The sequence below is a fragment of the Ictalurus furcatus genome, chromosome 6, assembly GCF_023375685.1.
Source record: "Ictalurus furcatus strain D&B chromosome 6, Billie_1.0, whole genome shotgun sequence".
NCBI lineage: Eukaryota > Metazoa > Chordata > Actinopteri > Siluriformes > Ictaluridae > Ictalurus > Ictalurus furcatus.
Window position 1 is genome coordinate 26,868,069 of NC_071260.1, and position 19,843 is coordinate 26,887,911.

The following is a 19,843-nucleotide window of genomic DNA, read 5'->3' on the forward strand; positions in this document are numbered from 1 at the left end:
CTCATAATGGATAATATTTCTATTTAATATAATAATAATATATTATTAATAATATAAGATAATATAAGATTTCTCATATTCATGAGAAATCTAAGGTAAAAAGAGAGCAAAAGTTGGACTCCAAGTGCTCATGTACTAGAGAAACATGTCTTGAACTATGAGGTGACGAGCATGATGGCGTTGACGGCGGTATTAGCATTAAAGTTGAGGCTTTGCAAACTTATCCGTTTGAGCCTCAGAATTTCAGTACAAAACAAATCTTGGACAACACTGGAGATCAAGTCCTTCTGAGTGGATTTTTCCTTCAAGTTTCCTAAATTTTGTCTGAATGCAGATGTGCAATTATGCAACTCTAAATATGGCTGTCAGAGAGAGATTAGCTTGGTAACAGACAAAACACCTCAATGTCCATATACACACGGGATGTTCACATGTGATTTAAGCAGGGCTCTCTATTTTGCAACCGAAATGCCACTTCAAAAACCTGTTGTTGAAACCAAGCCACTCTCAGGACAGTAAATCACAGTATTTCGTTATTCCCATTTAATCCCATAAGGCTGTAATGAGTCTTGTGGTTGCTAAAACCTCATATGCCCTACAGCCAACATGACACTCTCTCATCTGATTCCAAACTCGAGCATAATCCCTCTGATCCGGTCCCCCTCTTCTTTGGCTGACTCTAGGGGCTTATGCACAGATCTGTATGATTTACATTAAAGTGTATCTCCTTTCTGTATAGACATCCTACTATGGCAGTCTCAAAGCACTATATGTGGGAGGTAGACATATTACCCCATCTGTGCATGTGTGTACAATTTACTAGCTCTCTTAAAAAACAACAACAACTGGGAGGTTCCTGGGAGCACAGAATATCTTGTGACTAGTGTGTGTGTGTGTGTGTGTGTAGGCTGCCCAAGATGCCCAAGACCGGTTCTTACTAGATCCCTGATGTGTAGACTGGCTGCATTGCCTGGTAGATCTTGAGGAAAGGGCGGCAGCCTGAAAGTCACAAGAAACAGACAGAAAGAGAAAAAATGAGGAGGGGGGGGAAACAAGGCCTTAGTGTAAATAGTGGGAGAGGGAATAGTTGCAAGAAGGGATGGTCTACCCACATGGCTACTACCCACTACTTAGAACCAAAAACAGGCTTCTTATGCTTGGCATAGGCATGACATTATAAAAGAAGACAGTTATCTCAGTCCTGTGTGGTCTTTTAAATTCTTAGCAGGCTAATCATGCATGAACACAGAAAAGACTCACCTCCTTTAGACTCAAAGTTGGGGATGCCATGCATGATGACGTGATGCAGGAACAGTGGCTTGTTGTTGATCTTAATGTGGCCGGAGAGCAGCCCACTGAAATACTGCACATACCTGAAATACACACAGCAACACAAAACACAGATATTAAAATAAATTAATAAAGATATAAGAGCAATGTAGTAAATTCTTGAGATCATGGGAATCTGAAGGCAGTGGAACAGGAGCTTCTGGATTAAAGTAGCTGTATGTTTACAAATGGAGAACATTAGTAAGATGACTCAGATGAAGAGATATTTTATTGATCCCATAAGGGGCAATAAATTGCAACCAAACACTGGACTTTTTTTTTTTTTTCCATTTAATCATTCCTTCCACTTTATTTTGAATTGTGCTAAGACGTTCATCCCAGACATCTCTATCCCTGATAGACTCCATCTCCTCCTGGAAGATCCCCAGACATTCCCAAGCCAACTATGAGATAGTATAATCTCTCCAGAGGGTCCTGGGTCTGCCCTGGGGTCTCTGTCCAGCCTGATATAGCCTGATATAGCTCTAGCGGGAGCTGACCAAGACACATCCTTGTAAGGTGCCCAAACCACCTGAGCTGGCTTCTGTTGATTAGAAGGAGATGCAGCTCTACTCCAAGACTCTCCCAGATTGTCAAGCTCCTCAGCCTATTAAAGAGAGTAAACCCAACAACCCTGCAGGGGAACCTCTTTTCCACTATATGTACTTGCAACAGCTTGTGGCCATAGATTGACTGGTAAACAGAGAACTTTTTATGCACACTGAGCTTCTACTTCATCACCACAGACCAGTACAGGAACTGTAATCCTGCTGCCTCATAATGAATAAAAATTTGAATTGAATTTCAAACACATAACAGTGCGTGAATGAGGAAACGTTTAAGAAATATTCATCTCACATTCTGGCAGCTGTCGATAAAATACACTCAGCAAAAAAAGAAACGTTTAGTGTGTATTTTAAAGCCTTTGCTTCTAAATGTTTTTTATTGTTTTATTTTGATAATAAAGATCTCCTTTTACCAACTATACGAGCAGTCAATTACATCCTGCTACGGACATATTTATAAACTCAGCAAGAAAAGAAATGTCCTCTCACATTCAACTGTTTTTATTTCCAGCAAATTTCTTAATGTGTAAATATTTGTATTAGCATAAAAACATTCAACAACTGAGACATAAACTGAACAAATTTCACAGACATTTGACAAACAGAATAGAATAATGAGTCCCTGTACAAAGGGGGCGGGGGGTCAATATCCCCAAGGCATTTGCAAGTTCTTGATCACATCTGGGGGGACACATGCTTACACATGGTTTGCCATTGCAACGATGATCAGCTGTCCTTCCTGTCTCCCTGTAGCACTGTCTTAGGCGTCTTACATTACAGACATTGAAGTTTATTGCTCTGGCCACATCTGCAGTACTCATGCCTCCCTGCAGCAGGACTATGGCATGTTCACGCAGGTGAGCAGGAACCCTAAACATCTTTCTTCTGGTGTTTTTCAGAGTCAGTAGAAAGGTCTCCTTAGTGTCCTAAGTTATTGTAACTGTGACCTTAATTGCCTAGTGCCTGTAAACTGTTAGTGTCTTAAGGACTGTTCCACAGGTGCAATAATTGTTTATGGTTCATTAAACAAGCATGGAAAAAAAAACATTGTTTAAACCATTTCCAATAAAGATCCATAAAGCTTATTTGGATTTTACAAAATTATCTTTAAAATACAATCTCCTGAAAAAAAGGACGTTTCTTTTTTTGCTGAGAATATATATATATATTAATATATATATATATATATATATATATATATATATATATATATATATATATATATATATATATATGAATAGTGGCTAAAAGAGGGATTTGATATGCATATCTGTAGGTCAGGGTAACTCAAACTTCATTTGAGGTCATGAGACAGTTTCATATGAGACCACTGGAGTGCAGAAATGCCCAGAATTCAAAAACACTCCTAGAAGAGGCTCTGAGCACTTCAGTTTTTCATAAACAGGAAGAAGATTTTTTCCAACTTTAGCACAAAGGCCTCTTCCTCAGGGAGAAACAGTGATCATAGTTCGAGGAACACTGTTTTCCCACGCAAAGCAGCGACATCAGCAGGTCTCCTCCTAATCATGGATTTGCTTTTCCATCAACATCAATCCATTACTGCTCTTTCTAAAAGAGCTTAAAAAAGAAGGTTTAATGGAGTCTGAAGTGTGAATAAATGAAAGGTCTGATCTACTAATGGCAATGCTAAGTTCATTGCCAAATATTCACTTATCTCAATGAATGTTTAGTTTCCTTATTTTCTTTTTTTATCCACAAGGGTGAAATTAGCTTTTTCACATACCGCAAAGTGGGAGAATGAACAAGTCAGGGTGTAGGATCAGCCATTATACATTTTCCTTGACCAGTTGCCATTTAAAGGCTTTTCTCAGGGGCACATCAGGGGTTGAATATCAGTTTTGGGACTCGTGATCTCATGATCATTCAGGCCGTAGAACCACTGTGTGGGGTTGTGCATATGTGTGTGGCTATATTTGCTGTAAAACACATGACATTCTGAGTAACGGTGCCTCATGCAGGGAAGTGTGTGTGTGTGTGTGTGTGTGTGTGTGTGTGTGTGTGTGTGTTAAGACACTGGTGCTTTGGCACGTTAGCATTACACATGCCTCCCATAATAACTGCAGACTGGTGGACAACCACTTGTGGCTAATTACAGGCCCTGTCAGGAAATAACAGCACAGAGATCCCAGATCTCAAGTGAGCCTGCATTAAAATCCTTTAGGATATTACTTCACCTCTGGAAGAACAATTCAGCTCAATATGCTATGGAACACATCCAGGGAATTGTATCAAATAAATTTAAGAAATGTGTGAAAAGCAAAGCCATGTGTGCTCCTGTGCTTCACTGGCATGCAGTTATGAGGATTTGAGTGTGCTGATCACTGCTGTGTGTGGACAATGGACAATAGACAAAGCAGATTCACCACTTGTGTGTATATATATATATATATATATATATATATAAAATATAGGTTGTGAAACTTTTTGCTTTTACCCATCATTACATGTTTCTTGTGTGACACCTTGGTAACACAAAGCCTTTTTATAGACCATCAATTTACTAACCCAGCTGATATTAATTTGCACAGATAGGGGGTATAATTACTTACGGATTTCAGCTGGTTCCTTGCCTTACCTTGCTATGGAGAAATTTTTTTCTTAGTGTGTTCAACACTTTTTTTCTGTGTCATTCCACTTTATTACATGTAACTTTATTTATGGACATTAATGTTATGAATTCTTTATATTTCTGAATTTCTTGAGTTAATACTAAAAAAAAATAAATAAATACTGACGTGTGGTCAAATTTTGATGTGAATAGCCTCATAGGAAATATATTTACTGAAAAAAATGTTGATGCACCAATACTTATTTCCCCCACCGTGTGTATGCATGCATGTATGTATGTATATATATATATATATATATATATATATATATATATATATATATATATATATATATATATATATATATATAGGGAAAAAAGCAAAGTCATGTGTGCTCCTGTGTTTCACTGGCATATATTAATATTCAATTAGAATGTGAGGGTTTATTTAGTTTAAACTACTTTCATCATAATGTTGGATTATTTTCCAAAAATGTGACCAACTGAAAATAAATAAAGTATATGAATTGGGGACTTTCAAAATGATCGACTGAAACATAATGAGCTCTGTGGCAGCATCTGAAGTGTCATTTTATCCAGAAATAGAGCTCCAACGTCAGATAAGATGTCTGACCTCTGTGGCCTCTTTGTCGTTGCAAAGGCTTCTACTTAAGCTACTGTAAAGCTTGAGTTTTAATGCAGGAAACTCCTGTTATGGTAACGTTGGCAGACTCTCCACGAAAGAACATGATCATGTGACCAATGTGCTCTTGCTACCATTTAACTCTACGGTCACATGGAACATTAAATACACTTAACATCACTGGAAAATGGTAAGAAAATATTCTCTTTTTATGTTTGTTTGTTTGTTTTAAGGAGCCAACAGTGAAACATTGAGAAAACTGCTGTCTCATAGGAATAATAAAATACAGCACAAACCAACAAATTAGCACCAGAAATGCAAGAATGTCATAAATATTTAAATGAAAAAATATTTTATATGTTTTACTTAAGAGTGGAGTTTTTTTTAAGCCTGGACAGACATTGCTCATGATAAACAGCAAGAGATTATCTTACATCCCATATGCTTGCTATAACTTAAATCCCTGTATTAAACCTTTATTGATTATAATTATTGTTCATAGGCACTCATTAGTTTTGTTAGCAACAATCAGGAACATGCAGTGAAACCATAAATGCAATATCTGCAAGTTGATAGAGCTACATTAATAGTCAGTGTGATGACTGGCTTTAAAAAAAAGTTTTCTTTTTTTCTGTAAATATTGTCTAAGAACCAAAAAAAAAGAAACAATTTGAAAAATATTGCCCACCAGATGGACAAATCTTACAAAGGCAGTGGGAATATAGGTATGTAGACAGCAAGCAGGAAAAGGGATAAAACTGACCTTTTCTGGGAAGGCTGACCCACAGGAAGTACTTTATCTTCATAAAACCTCTTCATGGCAAACCTGTCCAGAGCCTGGTCCGCACTGCAGGCCAAAATAAACATGTGCTCAGTCTCTATTACATCAAATGCATAAGAATTTTACACTAAGTCCCTTAGTAAGTCTTAATTAAATTAATGCAATGCATACGTGTGTGCCATGCACTTCTTTGGTCTAACAGTGATTCAATATTATTATGTCTGTTGAATGATGACTAGAAAAATTGTGACATTCGCCAGTGATTGCAAGCAGAGCTGACTCTTGAGTATTGGTGCCAGAGTTTAAGGGTAAAATGTATCATGGAGGAATTTACTCCTTAATTCAAGTCTATTCAAGTCAAATTAATGTTAAATGATTAATCATTTTCCGACAGTGTGAGGTCTGGATGTTTTTACAATGTGTGCCCTCCTGTGATTCAAGATTATGATTCATCAATCAGGACTCAAATGCATGACTTTAATTTAATAATCACAAAGTGTGGTGGATTTACCTTGCTGAAATGTTACTATAATGCATATATGCAGCCACAACTACCCCCGTTCTCCCACGATTTCCCTGTAGACATCAAGAGAAAGAAAGAGAGATTAAGAAATACAAGTTAAACCATGAAATGTAATTATTACCGATGATTGCATCATGTTACAGTTCAGTGACTGGCTTGTACATGAAAATGTTCTGGCTCACGCAACTGAAAAAAAAAATTCTTATGATCTTGTGAGTTGAATTTGAGCATGAGTTTGAGGGTCTGTTTTAGGGATTTATGTTGAAATTGTGTATGAATGTGTATCCGGGCAGCCTGTCGGCCGCAGCAACTTTCTCAGTTACTGCATAGTTCCACCGGTTAGTCATCATCTGCTCGAATTTCCACAGCTGGACAGAGCAACATGGTTTACCATAGCAACACTAGCTTTATGGTTTCTTGTACAAACTCTGGGCTGGTACTAATACCAAATCCCCCTCTCACCGATTTGAAGCAACTTATGAAGCTAACTTGAAGAGAACCATCACTGCTGGTGTGGCTTTAGGTAGTTCCAACCTCTGTTTTATTGCACTGGAAGTGATGAGCATGCTGACATTTCTCACACTGGCAGGAAGGAGGCAGATCACTGGATTCATTAGATAAGCATTCTTTTTTTCTACTGCTCATCTCCCCATTGCTGACATGAGTGATGTCAGCAAACACTACACCAGTGGTTGTCAACTGGAGGATCACAGTCCAGATGCAGACCCAGCAAAGTATTGCAGTGGCTTGAACAGCACACTGGGAAAATACTGTATCAGAAATAATAAACATGTGGGGAAAAAATTTACTGTAATTCAGGACCTCTAGTTTTCTAAACATAAACCATCACAGATTCTGGCTTCAGTTGTGGCCAAGCACATGCACTTGTGTTAATTATTCACCGGAAGGCAATTCATCAAGAAAGAGTTCTGATAAACTAATCATTAATAATCAAATATTAAAAATTATTTGTTGTCAGTGTTCCGTCACGTTATTCACATATTCACTTTTGTAAACAAGGAATTTTAGCTGAACACAAATTTTAGTTGAATACCCCTACGCTAGACTATATCACAACCTCTCAAACAAGCATGCAAGATTTTACCACCTCAGTTCACTGTGTTTCATCATCTCTGGGTCATTTATTACTTGTGATGAACAGCGTAATAAAAATAATCTCTTTGGGAACATTGTTTGAGAAATTTCATTCGGCCTACAAGGTCAAACAAGGGTTTCAAAACTACAGGGAGCACCAGGAATATTTCCCTTTATGACATCCCTCAGAAGACTTCTCAAATGCAGCACAAACAGTTTGGGGAATGCTGAGCTACCGGGCGGCTGCATCTGTTTAAAGTGTCTCTCTACTCCTGTTAGTGCGCACATGCAGAACAGAAACATGTAAGGTGGGAGAGAGCAGCATGACAACGCCATCTACTGACCACACACTTTCTACAAGTGTAGAATAAGGAAGTGGAAAGTAGATATCTTATATTTGTTATAATATAATCTTTTAAAAATATCTTATAAACAAAATGTAATTTTTTTTTCTAACCATTTCATTTAAGGATATTTAAAGCATTACTCATTAGAAGTGAGTTTACCTTGTTGTGCAGAACCACAACATTATGGCTGTCAGCACTCATCCATGTGTCCATGGCTTTACATATGCTGCAGATCTTATCCAAAGCAGGAGCATGATGATCGGGCCAGCCAAAGTCTAGCACCTGAAACCCACACAGGAGCATGAGCAGAAGAATATAAGTGTGCCAAAGAGAACACATGTCTAAATTTATTTATTTTTTTTAAATAGACTGAAAGTATTTACTTTGGGATGCAGTTTGGAGATATCATATCGTTTTTCACTCAAATTGAAGAGCTGAAAGAAAGAAAATAAATGCAATTTAAAAATATTAAAGGAGCAGTTGGTATTTTTTTGAGCTGTGTACTGTATGCAAGCTTAATCACAACTGCAATGAAAACACTGACCAGCCTTCGCCTTCCTCTAACTAATCCCACTGCTTCTGTTAAAACTATGTATGTATGATTCGTGATTTCTCTTTTAAGGTCAGGAGACTTCAGATTTCGTCTCTAGATTAATTTATAGACCAGGAAAATGTAAACGTAAAAGTCTGGAATAAAGATCCATTGCATAGCAGCATTGTGAGTCTAAGGTATATTTGATATTAAATGATTATTAGAAACATTAGCACATTAAGGGGACTTTCACATCTATTAGTCTATTTGTGTAGACTGAATCAGAGCAAAATTGAAAACACCGGCTTGCTCAATAGGGATTAATCCACACACTTAAAAAAAAAATTTTTTTTGAATTGAATTGAAATTGATACGTTTTATTACTATTTGGATTGTCTGAGACGCATGTAGAGATGAAAATGTACTTTTTAAGCTATTTTTATTCATTGGTCGGAGATACAGCAATGGAAAAAAGGTAAATGAACGTTTACCAATTACATGTAGACATAATAAAAATTGGCCAAGCATGGAGAACACAGAACTGATGATAAATGATTAGCTAATCATAGAAAAAAACTATTTTTGAAACATTTTAGAACAGATTTTATTTTCACAGCCCAAATATGCAGAATACATGGAATTTCTTCAGCTCTACAACACTGTATAAGCAGCTCACATCTACAAAAAGTGTAGATTTTTTTTTTTTTTTTAATGTACAGCATGTTCGATTCACTTCCTGCAGCCACGTCAATTCAATTTAGAGTCAACTCACTTTCTCACTGCAGTCAAACCTATTTCAGACCACCTCACTCAGATTTGTCTCGGACCAGTTGTTTTAGTCCACACCTGAGTGTGATTACTGTGTTTTCACCCAAACAAACTTTACGAATAGGAAAATGACACCAGAGTTCGATTCAAATCCAGTAAACATTGCATTTGTGAAAGTGAAAACACCCTCAAACTATACAAACAAAACATTACACTGTAATGTGCACTGCTACAGTGATACATGTGCTTGAACGAGTGTTCCTCACCAAGTAGTTGTCTCCGTGTTTGGACCGGAGCATGCTGGCCACTTCTTTGAGGTTGGCACTGTAGCTCTGTTCCTCTACGCTGCTTGGGAAAGACACAGATATGATCCTTTCTGTGATGTACACCAGGTCCACCTCATAGTTCTCCTCCATTGCCTGGATCAGACTCACACTCCGGCTAGACGGAGGACAAAAAGAGAGAAGGGGGAGAAGGTCACACACAGCATGGAGAGACCAACAGTGGATAAATTAGGGAGAAAAAGTGCAAACATGCTTTAAACCTGAAATCTGATCATGACTGCATATTCACAGCAATGCCTTACATAACCCATGCTTACATAACCATATATGGAGAAGTTCTGGTTATTCAGTTATTCAGTTTGTGTGTCATGCTCTAAAACCTCAGAGCTTCTTTCTATGTTCTGAATAGATGTTTCTCTTGCTGTACATTTTTCAGCAATACATGCATTCAAATCAAGTAGAGTCTCATTATTATAATCATGCCGTTATAACATGACATCACCAAATTATGCTGCTTAAAAAAAAGGCAGCATGGCATAGAACAAAGTCATATCTGTTTTTCAGTTTGATTTGAAGCAAAGAAAAAAACCCACAGTGGCAAAAGATTGATGCTGGAGATAAATAAGCAAGATATGAAAATGTGCCGCATTCCATGTGTGCGGCTGAGCAGACCAAGCAAAACAATTTGGTCACTTGCGAGGAATGAGCTCGGGTTGAAGATATAACCGCAATCTTGTCCCCAATCGCTAACCACATTCTCTCTATACAAACACATGAGGATATATTAGATGTGTGGCAGGAGTACAAACCCACAGCAGCTCTGATCTGTAGGAACAGGGGCATGTTTGATAATCCAACCCAATTCGTGGCACTGTAAAGCGTCCTACTGCGTTCTAGTGCCTTTACACATGATGTGGAGATCATACAGAGGTTTGGGTGCCCTCCCAGAGAAATGTTGTGCCCGGGAAAATCTGCTTCCCATCAGGAGCTTTCTTGATAGCTTTATTTTGCCTACCAGCACCAATTACTTGCGTATATCTCTCCAAGGCCAATTGCGTTTCAGCGCTGATCAAATTAAGTTTGTTTAAAGCAGATGCAAGCACAAAACACGTGCTTTATTTATTTCTACAACAAACTGCGACTTCACAGTGGTTCATCAACAATAAGCATCTCTCAAAGAAAAAAAAAAACAGCATCGTTCTAGGCTGGGGGGCTTGTCATATCAAATTGTGGACACCGTCCTTACCGAAAAATTAGCTGTTTCACATGTGATCATAGGTTTTTCAAATGTGATCATAAGTTTTACACATGTGATCACTTATGAAAAAGATGCTGTGCATGTGAAACGCAAACAAATAAATCAATCATATCCAGAAAAATTCAAACGTGCAAGTGCACGTGAAAATCTGTGAAACATAATATACCAATAAAGCCACGTGTAATATTCAGATGTGAAGCTCATGTGACCCTTCTAAAATGGTAGGGCATGGCAGTTGTGCAAGATGAGATGAGTGAAGACAAACAAATATTTTACTCTAGCCTCTGTCTTTGTATCAAGCCAGTCTGACTCAAAATCTAAAATGACATAATGAACAGATCTGTAAAACAAAAATAGTGAATTATAGTGAAATACTTATTATTTCCAGCAGTTCCAAAATATAAGTGAAAAATATTTACTTTGTAAATATATTAAATTTGTTACAGATGATTCAGTCAATGATATATATTTAAATAGCATTTACTTTTTTCAGGGTTTATGTTTCATGCTACTCAACAGTCCCTATCATCTATCATAAGGTCCTATCATATAACTCTGCATCTGTAAACTTATATGAGGACAATAATAGCTAGACCAGTAACGATTTGGTGAATGAAACAACTCCTGACCTCATATTCATCTACAATTTCTGTACTGATTACAGTAAACATTCTGCTGCATTAAATATTCAGCTTGAGAAGCCATGTTGGACTCTGCTGTCCTATTGACTATGGGGTTAATATTACAGCTAACATTCTTATTTGCAGAAATGTTATAAATGTTTCTATTAAACAATACACGGGATGTGCTCATCCCTGTACTCTTGTTCTTCTTTTCCCCCCACAAAATGCTCATAATGAACATCCATTCAACACACTTAGTATTGTTTGCTTGTTCTCCTCTGCACCTGCATAATGTAATGATTTATAATCCTACTATCCTGTTTTCCCAGAAGATGATGGGTTCCCTTTTGAGTCTGCTTCCTCTCAAGGTTTCATCCTCATGTCATATCAGGTAGAGTTTCCTTGCCACTGTCTCCTCTGACTTGCTCACTTGGGATCTAAATTTACATCCAAACTTCTGTAAAGCTGCTTTGTGAAAATTTCTACTGTTAAATGCTATAGAAAAAAAAAAAAATGAAACTGAACTAGATCAGTGGAAAGATTCTGAGCATGTGTACAACGTGAAGTGCACATGAATAGGGGTGTGTCTGCACTGGCCAACAGCTGTTCAGTTAATGATTCCAAGTGTAGACAGACTCCCAGCATCCGCAAGTGCCAAAAAGTACAATATAACCATCATCTCCAAAGTTGACATGCCTGTTATAGAGTGACTCTACAATACAGAATGATTGAAAAAAGCAGTTTCATTCTGTTTCTTTCTGTGCACCATGACGCTTTGCTGCCAGCATAGATTCACATTTGCTGCAATATGGTTTTCTCATTGAGGCTAAGTGGCCGAAAACAGGGCTTTGCCATACCGCACTGAGAACTAACGAAGAAAGATGATCCTCAGAGGAGGAAAAATAACGATCACAGTATCTCTTTTCATCCTTCACAAAGAAAGAAAGTTATGAAACAGCCAAATGCATAGATGAAAGTGTTTCCATTATAGGAACTTGGCAGCAATGTTAAATTTGAGTTGTTTACATACATAACATACATAGATTGGGGACAGGAACAGGATCAGGCCACTTAAACATCTAAAGACTTTTTGTAATTTTTTTCCATATTTTTTCCATCCCCCTCAAGCAGGCTAGACCAAGCAAAAAAACCTGGTGTAGCCTAAAATGGTTATGTTATGTTACTGGTTTTGGGCCATAGTTTCTTCACCAAATGAACGTTTCCTTGCCAGTTAAATTGTAAGTCAGGGTATAGAGTCGATCATAATCCATACACTTAACAGTATAATCCATACATTTACAGGTTAATCATAACTAGTAATGCATAAAGTGACCATAGATCAAAACAGTGTGACTTGTTTTACCTTTGCCAACCAATCACAAACATTCATCCACAACCATTCATCCACCCATCCACCCATTTTCTGTACCACTTATCCTACACAGGGTCACGGGAAGCCTGGAGCCTATCTGAGGAGACACTGTGGGGGACACCCTGGACAGAGTGTCAGCCCCTCACAGCAAAATCCAATATGAACAGATTAAAATAAAATTACTTTGTAAAATGCACCACTGTCCACTTTATTAGGAACCTACAACTGCGTTTACACAGAATGATGTGAAAAACAGAAAGTGAATGGCAGTTCTGCAAGCAGAAATGCCTTGTTGATGAGAGAGGTCAGAGGAGAATGGCCCAGCTGGTTCAAGCTAACAAGAAGGCTATGGCAACTCAAATAACCAGTCTTTACTACCGTGGTGAGCAGAAAAGCATCTCATGAATGCACAACACATTGAACCTTGAGGTAAATGGGCTAACATAGCAGAAGACCACATTGGGTTCCACTCTTGTCAGCCAAGAAGAAGAATCTGAGACTCCAGTATGGACAGGTTCACCTTAACTGGGAAGCTGAAGATTCAATGAGACCAGGTGATGAATTGATGAAGCAAACTTTTGTAGTAATGTTTTTATGATTAATGTCCGTCTTTTTTCAGTGTAATGAATTTATTTCAAGTTAGTTTATTTTAACTATAGATAAATTAACAAAATCAAAAGGATTGTGGTTTATGATTAAGTGGTGACTAATTTATCCATCTCTTGTATTTATTTTTTTATACTAGTGTGTGCTTGTTCTGTTCTGCTACTGTACTTGGGCCCTCATGCAACAGTTTAATGACATTTTAGCAACAAATCACAGCAAAGCCTGCAAACTTAATCTGCATTAAATACATTGAACAACAGTATAATATTACATTTATGGTAAAAGTGAAAAATATTTTGTGGTGTATATTCCTGAGTACCTTGTCAGTATCTCAATTTGATAACATTCTGCACTACCCATTCTGCCTGTTACCCTGTCATGGTGTTATAATAGCTCTGGTATATATTAGAGATGTACCGATACTAAATTTTTCAGCCGACACCAATAACCGATTATTCAGCATGATATCGGCCGATACCGATAGATTGGTGGTTCTGCCTTTTATGCCTTCTTTTAAATTAATAATAATTAATTCCACAATTCTGAAGGAAATGCAAATAACTTTATTTTCTCCATTTCAACATGTTGTTTCACAGTATCTGGTCTCATAAACAGAAAACACATTATTCAAATTAATATTAACACAATACTAAATTCTGGGTATTAAATTAAGATTTCTTAACTTTTTGAATGTTACTAATTCATATTAACATTGACTGAATTCTAAAAAAAAAAAAAACCTCTCCTGTTAGACTCACATTCACACACCACAAACAAAACATAATTGAACATCAAACTGGTAATATATAATATAAACTATTTTTTTATGATATTAACTCATATTAACATTAACTGGATATGAAACATACTACTCTACAAATATATTTTTCTGTGCAATATACTTTCAACAGTATACTGGTGCTTTAATTCAGCGCGAACAGCTCTAGCAGCACGACAAAAATAAAATTCGACGCCAAAACTCCTGCTTCACTGCTGCAGCGTCCATTGTAAAAACACTCATTCATTAACATGCAGCTTACAAACTGCAGTTTTGTCGTCATTGTCACCCGATTCAAAGTAATTCCACACAAGAGACATCCTCTTTACACACAGCAAGAATTCGATGTGTTTTCCCGCCCTCTTTTGATTGACAGGATATAATCGGCCCTGATCATAGGATGTTTTTAAATGCGTGAAAAATTGCCTTTATCGGCTGATAATTGTTATCGGCCAATACATCGGTGCATCTCTAGTTTATATGCATAGTTATACAAACTGTGTTTCTGCAAGATTTCCATTGAGCATACAAAGAAAACAACATGGTACTGTACAACAGAGAGTAATTTTAGAACGTGTACCTACTTGACATCAATTCTAAGTTTAAGACTATGTTGGAACATTGATAAAAATCAAATGTAGTAGCCATTTACATTCCATCTTTCTTATATTCTGCTGGTACAACTGACTGTAGTAACCTTATAATCCTGTGACACTGGGATACAGACTAACAAGTTTGGCCTTCGTCTATGACAGAATGCTTGAGGCATTGTTCGCTTAATCCTCAGTACGTCATCAACATGCAGAGCATGCACAATCAAATGATCAGCTTTCATTTAATTGGCACTAAGAATAGCCAACATGATGAGCGTTTAATATGGTCTTTAACAGACTGATAACATGCATGGACAGCTGAGATGCTCTTACCTGGACGGTCTCCGGCGTGACTCCATGCTCTTGGAAGATTTAGTCGAGCCCTGAAACCACAAAAGTAACCAAACATTACAAGTGAAATAGTTGATAGTTTCAAGCATTAAAGGGGAAAAATTCAAGAGAACAAATACTTGGCACCTTACAAAAATTCTTTCCAAAGCTTGCGGTAATTACTCATCATTGTGTGAATATAGAAGTCTGAAGGACATTCAGACTCATTCTCTCTTTCATGCTCTTGCATAAAACATAAACCGTATCAGGAATATTTACTGAAAAAAAAAGCTTTTCCAAACATTTCCATTAGAACATGTTTACCTCTTAGAATCACACTGTGACTGGGGTTAAACTAAATCTACACACACTGCACTTGTGCTGCTCAGATGTGACTTGAAACACAAGCACATCTTGGGGTAGTGTTTGTGTTCGGTATAGTGCATGTTGTGATTATTCTGGAATTCTTTCCTCCAGTATTTTACACAGACTAATGAAAAGTGGCAGCCGGACATTTCCCAATCAGAAATGGCCTAGCTTTCACAAAGCTATATTTGGCCAAGATCCGTCATCTATCCTTCATCTATCTCTTCATCTTTTTTTCAGAGCCCAAATCATAGCTACCTATCATGAGTGCTCACAAATGGCATTTGTTCAACGTTCCTCCTTCTCGTCTAAAAGCTGTATGCACTGCATCCCACCATATATCCATATGCTATAGTAGATTACAGAGAGCCAGCAGCTCTGTCTTAGCAGTTACATATGTATTTCTTTCTCAAGCCTATAAATTTACTCATCCACTAAAAAGGGAATGACAGGCCTGTGGAATCCCGACCAAGAAGAAAGCGTTGTGGTATGGATCGAAGGTGTTTCACGAGCCACTCTGTGACTCATGGGCTTTTTCATATGGAGGTGCATCTTTGAAAGTACAGTTGCCTCCATTCAGCATTTAAATGACATGGTAGAGTATGACCGAGGAGCCCAAATAGGAACAATGCTTACAAAGAAAAACCCAGACTCCAACAGCATAATTATATACAGCACTTAGGACTATTCTTGAAAGTACAAACAGGGTGGATATGGCTCTAATCATAGAAGGCTTTGATTATGATCACAAAACACAATGTGAAGTGTCCTAATATTGTGTTTACAGCATCATATCCTACTCTTACTTCTTATGCTACTGTGTATCTTTGAGTTCTTTTGATATATCAGATGCTAGAAGTAATTTTGTCTTGTTTGGAGCAGCAGTTACATATTTGTGCTGCATTATGATAACATTGTTTATTATGTTTGGAGTAATGGGAATATACTATGACATCTTAACTTTCAGAAATAAACATGGTGGTAAAAACAAGTCAGTCTGCCTAAAGATGATTAAAACCTTGCTAGCTAAACAGAATTTCCTCATACATTGAATGTCAGGTTTTGATCAAGCTGTTGAATATTTAAGTGGCATAGCAAAATGGACATAAGCCTAATCAATTCAGTTTGTAATCAGATACCAACTGTCAAAATGTCTGCAATGCTCATGAGCTGCAGTCAGGTGAGATACATGTGAAAGACAAACATATTTCACTTCAGGAAAAAAACAAACAAAAAAAAAACCCATGTAATTTCAGATCTAAAAATAATAGAAAATGTCAAAATGTGAAATGTTTTCCCAGTCCACCACACAGATGATATATACCATAAATGTCTATGTACAATATATGATTTGATGCTTTCAGACATAATTAACACTCTGCCAGTGACATTTATCAATGGATATTGATTCTTTAGGCCAAGAAACAACAGCATGACCTCTCACGCTGATAAACAGAAACACATAAACAAAGTAACACATAAACTCTAGCAAAACATAGAATTACCTAGCAAGTGATCACCAAGATCACTCAACTCCAAAGCAGGACATTAAAAAACATCAGATCAAACAGATCAACATCAGATTTGCCCCCACCCAAATCATTCTTCCTTTCCTAAAAAAAAAAATGTTCTTCAAGGCTTGAGTGGAGGCCTGTACACCCAGAGCCACACAGCGCCAGGCTCCACAAAAAAAACGCCCACCCCTCCCTTAATCAACCCACGATTACGAGCCCCAGAAGAGCAGCCAAAAGCGGGTGGGGGTTGTAAAGGGGGTCCCAGGCAATCTTGATCAAAACCAGCTGGACACGCTGCTTACGAGCACGTCTGACAAATTAACTATCAACTACAGAACTGGGGGGTGGAGGATGAGAATAGCATAAAAGAGACAAAAGAGGTCTAAAGCTTGTAAAATTGGATAAGGATGAGCATGTGTGGTCCTACCTTCATCAGGTAGCCCGTGCTCCAGCGCCAGGCGCTGCGTATCGAGTTGAGGCGCCTCCGTAAAGAACCGCTGGGGTTCATGGCTGGGAAAGAGTGCTTTCTGTCGTTCTGCATTTTCCTATCCTTGAGCAAGCCTTGCCGTCCCAGAGCAAAAAAAAGCCTCTATTTTGGGTCGGTGCCTCTCACAGGATGCCACATGGTTGGCCAAGAGCTACAGTAGACCACAACTTGCCTTCTTTACTTCTTTCTTTTACTCCCCCTTCTCCCTTTCACTTGTTTTCACTCCTTCCTTTGCTCGTTCTCGTTCAATCTCTTGCTCTCTACCTCCCGCCTTTTCCAACCTCCTCCTTCTTTCACTTGTGTGGTATCTCTCCGTCCAACCCCTCCCTTCTGCCCCTACTTCTTTCTCTCCTCCCTCTTTCTTGGGATGTGTGTTTTTGGTTGCCACCCATGTGAGTTTGGTTCGGTTCTCCTCTCTACCCCATGTGGGTCAGGCACTAAGCAGCTGACCGGGAAACACCCTTCAAGATGTGTCAAAGGAAAAGATTACAGAGTTTTCTGTGATGACTAAGTCTGTGCACCAAGTTTTGCTCCGGGTTTCCAAATCATATGAAAATATGGTCCGTCGTTCAGCACATTCATTACAAATGCCAAAAAGTTTACGTTGAGAACGAAAGTACAAAATCATCAATGCAATTCACTGTAAACCCATTTCCTTCTTCCTGTGTCCACTTTAGCAAAATGGGTGCTATCTAAATATAAATATCTGCAATCCCGTAATCACTTTATCTGTAATCCCACATTTAAAACTGCTCAATAAAATCAAAACAGTCCAAAGTGAGTAGTGAGTCACTCTATGAGTCACAGTGATCAGAAGACCTCAATCCACACACTGACAAAAGAGGTCCTGTGGTTAGGTCATATGATCTTAAGACCGTAATAACCCAAGAAAAATATGCAAGCTATCGTGAATCGAAGACGTCAGAAGAACCTCACTGTAATGTCCATGACAGAGCCTAGAGCAGCATTTGGTGCAAATCTGACTGAATATTCCAGTTGAAGGTTTAATTACACTCACTGAGGGCACTATCAAACCAAGATATCTCTTAATACCAGCCATATGCTCTACCCTTTCCAAGCCACCTTCTAGCCTATACCTTGATCTGGTGAACTGTACCTTGCCAAGAATAATGAAATATGATAAATGACAACCTCAAGATATATTGATCCACAACAACATGCAACAAAGCCTGGGTTTTTAAATATTTTGGATTTGGAATACTGGAGAATGTATGGGGTAATCAGCCTGAAAAAATCTGAAGAAATCAATCGAAAAGCAGGATTAAACCACTGGCATGCTGTGCTCCATGTTGCTTGGCTAAATCCTACTGATCTGGTTTCCTGTGTAAGATCTCATGCACTGAATGGGAGGTCAAAGGGAGGTCCATTTTTCTCTATTAAACCCACAGGATGTTGAGCAAGGAAAGCAAATCACTTCTAATATGATTACCAAATGACACAGGAAATGCACACGTCACAGAAAAACATCTACACATTTGTATACATTGTGTACACAAATAACATTGTTCAGGTCAAATTAACTGCATGGAAGATTATCCCTCTATAAATATGTATCATAGCTCAATCCGAGTTCAACTATGTATAATTCTGTTTCTTCTCCTAAACATAGGTTGCCTCATGGCCAGAGGCTATAATGCCCAATTTGTAATGTGATACTTCCTTCCTTACTACAAACCAGTCCCAAACCAGAAAATGAGTCAAAACCTATACTCTCATGTAGTGCTCCAAGAGAAGGGTATGATGGGAAGCCTATCTTACACAACACTTAACTACATTTCCCACAGAAACACACAAAGCCGCATGCACTCAAGCAGCAAAAATAAAACACAGATGCAAAGCAGTAAATCTATCCGCTTGTGTGTAGGCTATATTCTAAAAGGTAAGAGTTCGTAAGAGTATTTACTGCATATCCTTCAGCTGAACTGTTGCACAGCACAGCAGTAGGCCTTAAGTGAAGTACTGATGATCGATTGCCTAAGAGGTACAGGCGCCTCTGTCACATTCTCTATAGAGATCAAGAATGTCTATGATTGCATGTATTCCAGTGCCCATAGAAACTGTGATAGGTGTCCAAAAGTCACTATAATAGTAACGATCACCCGTTTTACATTCTCTAGAGCAGCTATAACTGCGTTCCTCACAATTAATTGAACAGTTATAATCACTTCACACACAATCCCTAGAGCAGTTGTGGTCTTAAATTCATTTAAGCCTTTATCACAGCTCTCTGAATGGTTGTCTCAAAAGGCACAATGTAACAGAATATCTGGCATCTCAACTAACAGTACTCAGAGTACGCAGGTCATTGATCATATACATGCAATATCTAATAAAAAAAATTATGCACACTATTGCATGTGCTGGTTTATACTTCTTAAATATTCTTTGTATAACCTTAGAACAGAAGGTTTTCTTTCCGACAAAGGGTCCAACAAAAACCGGTTTAGAAAACTAGAAC

General features: G+C 38.0%; 1 protein-coding gene across 16 annotated transcripts in view; it reads right to left on the reverse strand.

The window, feature by feature from the left end:
* The window catches only part of tns1b (tensin 1b), a 265,947-nt gene that overhangs the window by 50,766 nt on the left and 195,338 nt on the right, over positions 1–19,843 (reverse strand). For all 16 annotated transcript variants that reach the window (XM_053627379.1, XM_053627378.1, XM_053627392.1 and 13 more), the window contains 8 exons: positions 15,001–15,050; positions 9,420–9,594; positions 8,237–8,287; positions 8,013–8,135; positions 6,400–6,464; positions 5,871–5,954; positions 1,261–1,373; positions 939–999 (listed from right to left, as the gene is read on the reverse strand). In XM_053627379.1, the coding sequence (XP_053483354.1) occupies positions 939–999; positions 1,261–1,373; positions 5,871–5,954; positions 6,400–6,464; positions 8,013–8,135; positions 8,237–8,287; positions 9,420–9,594; positions 15,001–15,050 (722 nt within the window). The remainder of the gene's footprint in view (positions 1–938; positions 1,000–1,260; positions 1,374–5,870; positions 5,955–6,399; positions 6,465–8,012; positions 8,136–8,236; positions 8,288–9,419; positions 9,595–15,000; positions 15,051–19,843) is intronic.